We start from the raw sequence: 7,500 nt of genomic DNA, 5'->3' as shown, positions 1-7,500 counted from the left end.
TGAAATCTTATTATTAACTCACCCTCATATCATTCCACGCCTCCGTGGATGTTTAAAGCTTGGAACTGAATGCATATTATAATGAATATATAAGTCATATGGATGCTTTACGGGTTTTTATCGACCGTAAACATGCACGTAAAAGAGCTGCATGAACATTCCTCAAACAATCCTCTTTTGACTTCCTCAGAGAAAAAAAGGGGTAGCGTGCAGGTTTTAAAACGGTCATTTTGTATGACTTACTTCTGTGGAAGACAAAAGAAAGCTTCGGTTCGTGTTTGACTTCCATTGTGTCGCCAAAAATATAATGGAAGTCAATGGGAGCCGAAAGTATTTTGGTTCTTTTGTGTTTAGGGATTGATTTTTGGATGAAGCGTCCCTTTAAATGACTATGAGAGTGACTAAATAATAACAGAATTCACATTTCCCCAGTGAAATACTCCTTTAAAAAAATAATAAATATGTTATGCACATAATTTCCTTCACCTGTACAGTTATTAGCGCTCATATCTGTTCCTTAAAGGAACACTCCATTTTTTATGAAATAGGCTCATTCTCCAACTCCCCCAGAGTTCATAAGTTGAGTTTGACCGTTTTTGAATCCATTGAATCGATCTCCGGGTCCGGCGATAGCACTTTTAGCGTAGCTTAGCATAGATCATTGAATCCGATTAGACCGGTAGCATCACCAAAGAGTTTTGATATTTTCCCCATTTAAAAAGTGACTTTTTTTGTATCGTGTGCTAAGACCGGCGGAAAAAATGAAAAGTAGCGATTTTGATAGGCCGACAGAAAAGAGTCTGCTGATTTTTGAACGCAATGCTACCGGTCTAATCGGATTCAATGATCTATGCTAAGCTACGCTAAAAGAGCTAATCGCCGGACCCGGAGATCGGCCGAACGGATTCAAAAACTTAACTCGGGGGGAGTTGGAGAAGGAGTGGAGCGTTCCTTTAATCCTTGAGAAGTCTGTCTCAAACACACGGCGCCTCCTAGAGGATGATATGTGTCAGTGCCGGTGTGTGTCTTCAGTTCATCTCAATCTGTACAAACCGATTTGGTATCACTGCTGAACAGAAGCAGCGGACGCAGCACCAGCGGTGTGTTTAGTGTTCGGGACTCGGGGCGGCTCGCGCTCCGTCTCTAGACGAGTTCATCTCCAGAATCTTCTGGAAGCTTTGGGAATCATTTCCGACTCTTTTCCCGACGCGGTCCGAGGGTGGAGTCAGGGCTATTTCACGGACAGCAGCAGATTTATCTAGAAGACAAATAAAGACTTTACTGTAATCTAAATCACCTTTGATTATAAAGCGGTTATTTAGAGCCCTCCCAGGTATCAGAAAACCTTCTCTCACAATTATGAACAAATACGCTTTAGTAAAGCTTGTTTAAAGTCATCTCGTCTTGCATTATTTCGATTATTTAGGCATCGTTTTCTCTCCAATTTACGAACATTTTCTCCAGTAGCATTAGAAGAACGTTCACTCAAATTTCATTGAATAATTTGCACAAAACGTTAGAGCAAACACATTAGTAATACATCGTTCGTACATCACTTTTCTGAAACATTTTAAATGGATGTCAGTCTAGTACTTTTTATTTTTTAATGCTTTTACGGTTTAAAAGCGTTTGAAAAGAAAGATCAAAAGAAATAGCGCCTGAATGTTTAATGACCGTTGGCGCCAAAAAAGCTATAGATATTTGTGCATTAATGTTGTTTGTTCGAAATTAATCAGGTTTTTAATGATGTTCTCCAAAAACATGTTCTCCCTCTTCAGTAACATTCATTCTACACGATCTGATTTTTAACTGTAATAATAACAATAACTTTCGCGAAGCGTTGGCGCCAAACATTTAAATGTCACTCATTTAAAGCAACATTCCTAAAATGTTTGCGAAGCGATAAAACGGAACATTCCCGTAACGTTTAATAACGCTCTCTAAACGTTAGTACAAAGAGTTACAAACATTCGCCCAGCAACGTTAACAGAACGTTATCTGGTTTTTAATAACGTTACCGCAAAAACATAACGACATCCTTCTAATAACGTTTGTAGAACATTCGTTCTAAGTTATCTGATCTTTAATAATAATAATAAAAGAGTTAGCGCAAAGCATTTAATTCGTGGTCTAATATTTCTTAAACTTTACTACCATTCAGTTACTCTTCAGAGTACACGTAAAATTCCTAAAATGTTAGCGCAAAAATAAATAAATAAATAAAATGCTACACTGTTCATGGAACACTTTTTGGAAACGTTTTAGTTGGACGCTTGTTGAACTTGTTTACTTTATTTTATACTTTAGGAAATTTGTCTTGAACTAATGTTTTTTTCCTCAACGTTATTACTTTGAATCGTAACTTTCACAAAGTGTTTAATGCTCTCTAAACAGCGCCGCAGAAACATCTCTCACGAAGTTACGAACATTCATCCTGCAACGTAATCTTTGATAACTTTCTCGATCTTATTACTAGTCGGTACTAACTAGTTGCTACAAATCGGATGCTTCTAAACATTCCAAAGCAACATTCCTAACATGTTTGCAAAATAAAACGGAACATTCCAGTAACGTTTAATAACGTTCTCTAAACGTTAGTACAAAGCGTTATAAACATTCGCCCAGCAACGTTAACAGAACGTTATCTGGTTTTTAATAACGTTACCTCAAAAACATTCTTCTAAAACGTTTTTAATGCGTCTCTAAACTGATCTTTAATAAAACATAATAATCCTCAACGACATTTAACTCTTCTAATAACGTTTACCATTCAGAACTTCTAAACATTGTAAGGTTTCTAAAATGTTTAATAATAATAATGCTACACGCTCATGGAACACTTTTCAAACATTTTAGTTGGGCGCGTTGAACAGACAGTTATACATTTTAACTTCGTGGTCTAATAACGACATCTTAAACTTTGAATCGATCATTCAAATATTCTCAATTTTCTAAACATATAATAACCTTCTTTACGACCATTCAAACTTCATCCTGCAACGTAACCTTTGATAACTTTCTCGATCTTATTACTAGTCGGTACTAACTAGTTGCTACAAATCGGATGCTTCATAGAAAATTGCAAAGCAACATTCCCGTGATGTTTTTCGAAACGTTCTCTTGCGGTGAAGGTGTTGCACCTGCTCGATGGAGGGACAGGCGATGATCTGCAGGTCTTCACCGCTGTACTCCTCCTGCAGTAACGCGTGCAGTCTCTGGAACACCTGCTGGACGTTGTTCTGAAAACACACGTGATCCACCGCATGTCAGTGTCCTGCTGGGTGAGCAGTGCATTATGGGCCGTTGACACTTTGCGACAAAAACGACAAATCCGATCTACAGGGCGAGAAATTTTAAGCCTTCTCCAAACACCCTATGGGATGTTTTTTCAGGCTGAAAACAGCGAGCAAAATACCTAAAAACCTTCATTAGAATAAAATAGAATGCAGACAGGAAAAAAAAAGAAAAATTGCTGTCACAAAAAATTTTAATAGGCATAAAAAACACCTAAAGAAATTACTAAAATTAACTAAAGTTTATTATATTTCTTTATATTGTGACTATGAAATCAAAATCAACAAATGCGCAATGATACGCAATATTATAACAAGTCTCAGTTAGTCTAACGCAGTGCGCATAGCATTTTTTTAATTATTATTATCATATAATAAATAAAAAGAAAGCAGACAGAATAGAAAAATAACAGAGCAATCTAATATTAAAGCTAAAAGCTATTACAATAATACAAAAAGATTACAAAAGCTAGTGTTAGGGGTTTTTTTATAAATAAAACGAGCAGTAAATTAAGACTTTTTTTCGAAGAATAAAATTAAAACAGAATTCGAGGGTGAAATAAAGATGAAAGAGATGCGTTTTAGCCGATTTTGGAAGATTCGTTATCAATACGTATTAATAAATAATCATTACTTTTTGTTTTAATAAATCGATGGTACAGTAATGATGCTGAAATAAGCTGATTTTAATCCCAGGCTTGATCAGGTAGTTACCAGCGGAGGTGGATGCTGCGTGTGAAACTCACCCTGACGGGCTTGAAGAGGATGAACTCCGTGTCTCTATTGGCCAGGTATAGAGACATGCTCTGTAAGGTGGAGGGCAGCTTGTTCTTCAGGATGCGATACGTGGACATCACCATGTCATTGATTTTGGCTGAGGGTACAGAAGACACGTTCTCATACACCTCTCTGTTTGTCAGAATCATTTCTGCCTCTTTACGATGCAATTGCATGAATGCCACAAAATCGGTCAAAATATATATATATATATATATATTCCACCCCCAAAACTGATTTTTTTTTTTAATTATAAAAATAAAATAAAAAAATACAGAATGAAATTTAACGCTATATTTTCAAGACCAATCAGGTTTTCATGTGTTTATATATATATAATAAAAAAAAAAAATATATATATATATATATATATATATATATATAATAATAATAATAATATATATATATATATATATATATATATATATATATATATAAATTAAATATACATAAATATATATATATATATATATATATATATATATATATATATAATATATATATATATATATATATATATATATAAATATATATATATATATATATATATATATATATATATATATATAAATATAATATATATATATATATATATATATATATATATATATATATATATAAATATAATATATATATATATATATATATATATATATATATATATATATATATATATATATTAAATATACATATATATATATATATATATAAAATTAAATATACATATATATATATATATATATAAATATATATATATATATATATATATATATATATATATATATATATATATATATATATATATATATATATATATATATATAATAAATAAATAAATATATATATATATATATATATATATATATATATATATATATATATATATATATATAAATATAAATAAATATATATATATGTTTTTGCAAATAAATGCATACATAGCAAACACTGATCATTTTGTTTACATACATCCATATCCATATATGTATATACACACACACACACACACACATATATACATACATATACATACATATATAAATATGTGTGTGTGTGTGTGTGTGTGTGTGTGTGTGTGTGTGTGTGTGTGTGTGTAAAACGTGTACTACTACTACTACTACTAAATATTATAACACATATAAAACAAGTTTTCATGAGACTCAAACAATCATCTATCTCTGTTCACATTAATATCAAGCAGTACGTGAACTACCAGACCGTCTGTCTCCTACTCACACTTCTACAATAAAAGTATTTCTAGCTGTGCAGCAGATCATTCAGTTTAATCAAACAGCTAATCAGAGGCGGATGAATCCTCACCCGGCTGAGCCCAGGGTTGCTGTGAGAGGTTGTACGTCGGTCCTCCTTGAACGGCCATCGTTTTTAACGCCGCCACCTGCGATCACACAGAGAGAACGCTAACCACAAGACCCCAACCAAGCTGGGAGCACGCGAGAACTATGCAATCCATAACAAGCAACCCTAATGTGATGGTTTTGAATGGGATCTGAGACCTTGGCGAGGAACTCCTCCAGGTTCCCCACGAACGTGTTCGTCTGCTGCTGAATGAACTGCTCGCAGCTGGACTTCAGGTGGCGGTCCACGTCCTTCTTCGAGTCGATGTAGTGCTCTTTTATCTCCGGCGTGCCCTGGTGTGAAAACATTAGCTGGCGATCAGCGGTTCGGGCGCCGGGGATCAGGCTGCGAGGGGTTAAAGGTTACCTCCAGCAGGAACTCGAGGATGGCGTTGTGGCTGTTGAGGCGGAAGAGGTTGGGCACGGCCTTGGGGTTGAGGATTTTGAAAGCGGCGTCTGAGGAGGGAGAAAAACCAACGTTGTTCTGCCATCTGCTGGCGCTTTACTGCCCCCACACACACATTCATTATGCATTCGATTGGTTTATTTCATTACAAAAATACACCTTCAAATAGAACTTCCTCTGCTTGGTTTTTTAAAAAAACATGGTATTATATTTTAGCAACTCATTTTTTGAGGCATTTTACAGGGGCGTAAAAATAACTTGGTTATTTTAGCATGGTTATTTTATTTCTTTATTAATGAATAGATTAATGAACTCTAGTAATCTGTCACACTATATGCTAAAAATGAATGTTGGTTTTTTTTTTTTGCAGGCCTGTAACTCCAGATGTTTTAAAGATATCTTAATATCCTTTTAAATGTTGGTTCTTAAGAAACATTTCTTTTGGTATTTTTATTTTTAAGCCACACTAATCTGTAATGGGACTCTGACTTTTGGACGCAATTTACAGGCATTTGTAAAAATGTCAGCGTTGTCATATTTTCACAAGTTAGGTCTATTAGTGAAATCTATTGACTTTGTCGATTAGTGTTGCTTTAAATACCAATAGTGACCGTTCACAGATTGGAAAAAGCTTTTTTTTGTGTATTTCTTTTCTTGCCTGTAACTCAATAAGCCTATATAGCCTTATAGATTCTGGTTTCTGGCCAGTTTCAGATATATTAGGATCTTGATATGGCTCCAAGAGTAAGCTGAAACCCTTTTTAAATGCGAGTTTGCTGATGCTTTTTTGAAACCATCACATAAAATCACAATCACCGCTATTTAACGGGTGTAAAATTGGGATGATTTGTGAAATGAGTCCAAAAAAACCTAAAAATGTGAATTTTTTACAAGCAAACCAGCAAATATGACATAAAACAGAACATTTTGGGTTATCTTTCCAAACATCCACAACAATAAGAGTCTCGAAACGACACACAGAGTCATGCATGTTTACAGGGAACGTGTTTTTTTAGTCCTTTCTATGTGCATTAAAAACCGGTCAAGCCTGTCAGTGAGGCGAGGATCGGTTGAAAAAGAAAAAGAGCGTGGAGCAGTTACCTCGGGTCTTCTTCAGGTCCAGAGAGATCTCTTTAATGGCGAAGTCTGCGTGGAACGGAGCGATCTGCTCACGCATGATGAGGAGATGTTTGATGAGGAAGAGCTGCCCATCGAGCTGAGTCTGTGAAGAAAGTACATGATATAATATTTCAATCGACAATGTTTGATTGCATATATTGTGGCATAATCTATATTATCACCCAGCAATATAAAGTTGAATGAATAGTACATTAAACGTTACTTGCATATATATATACACAGTCAGTATATAAAACAACACACGCTGCATAACAAATATCAGCTGTGTATTTGCTTAAATCACTGCAAAATGCAATGATATTAGTATCCAGCTCAATATATAAAGCTGGATATATATTAGTTTTGAGTTTAAACGCATGCACTGATGTAGAGCAGCATAAAGTATAAGGTATATAACTGTTTGTATGTCTTCGCCAAACCAAGCCCTAATCTGCTAAATGTGACCAAGACATGAAGATATTGAATGTATTATAAACAATAACTTGATGACTTTTATGTAATGCTGCTTGGAAACTAATTCAACAATAAT

At 34.4% G+C, this 7,500-nt stretch overlaps 1 protein-coding gene across 1 annotated transcript in view; it reads right to left on the bottom strand.

Annotated features, from left to right (window-relative positions):
- Positions 1-7,500, bottom strand: part of cog3 (component of oligomeric golgi complex 3) — a 22,459-nt gene that overhangs the window by 249 nt on the left and 14,710 nt on the right. The window contains exons 17-23 of the mRNA XM_043230609.1: positions 6,933-7,053; positions 5,793-5,881; positions 5,585-5,719; positions 5,391-5,466; positions 4,040-4,167; positions 3,141-3,239; positions 1-1,258 (exon numbers count right to left, since the gene is read on the bottom strand). The exon at positions 1-1,258 is cut by the window's left edge and continues 249 nt beyond it. Coding sequence (XP_043086544.1) covers positions 1,232-1,258; positions 3,141-3,239; positions 4,040-4,167; positions 5,391-5,466; positions 5,585-5,719; positions 5,793-5,881; positions 6,933-7,053 — 675 coding nt within the window. The 3' untranslated portion in view covers positions 1-1,231. The remainder of the gene's footprint in view (positions 1,259-3,140; positions 3,240-4,039; positions 4,168-5,390; positions 5,467-5,584; positions 5,720-5,792; positions 5,882-6,932; positions 7,054-7,500) is intronic.

This window comes from Puntigrus tetrazona, unplaced genomic scaffold, assembly GCF_018831695.1.
Source record: "Puntigrus tetrazona isolate hp1 unplaced genomic scaffold, ASM1883169v1 S000000176, whole genome shotgun sequence".
Classification (NCBI taxonomy): domain Eukaryota; kingdom Metazoa; phylum Chordata; class Actinopteri; order Cypriniformes; family Cyprinidae; genus Puntigrus; species Puntigrus tetrazona.
Note: the sequence above shows the minus strand (reverse complement) of the source record. Positions and strands in the feature narration are given on the sequence as shown.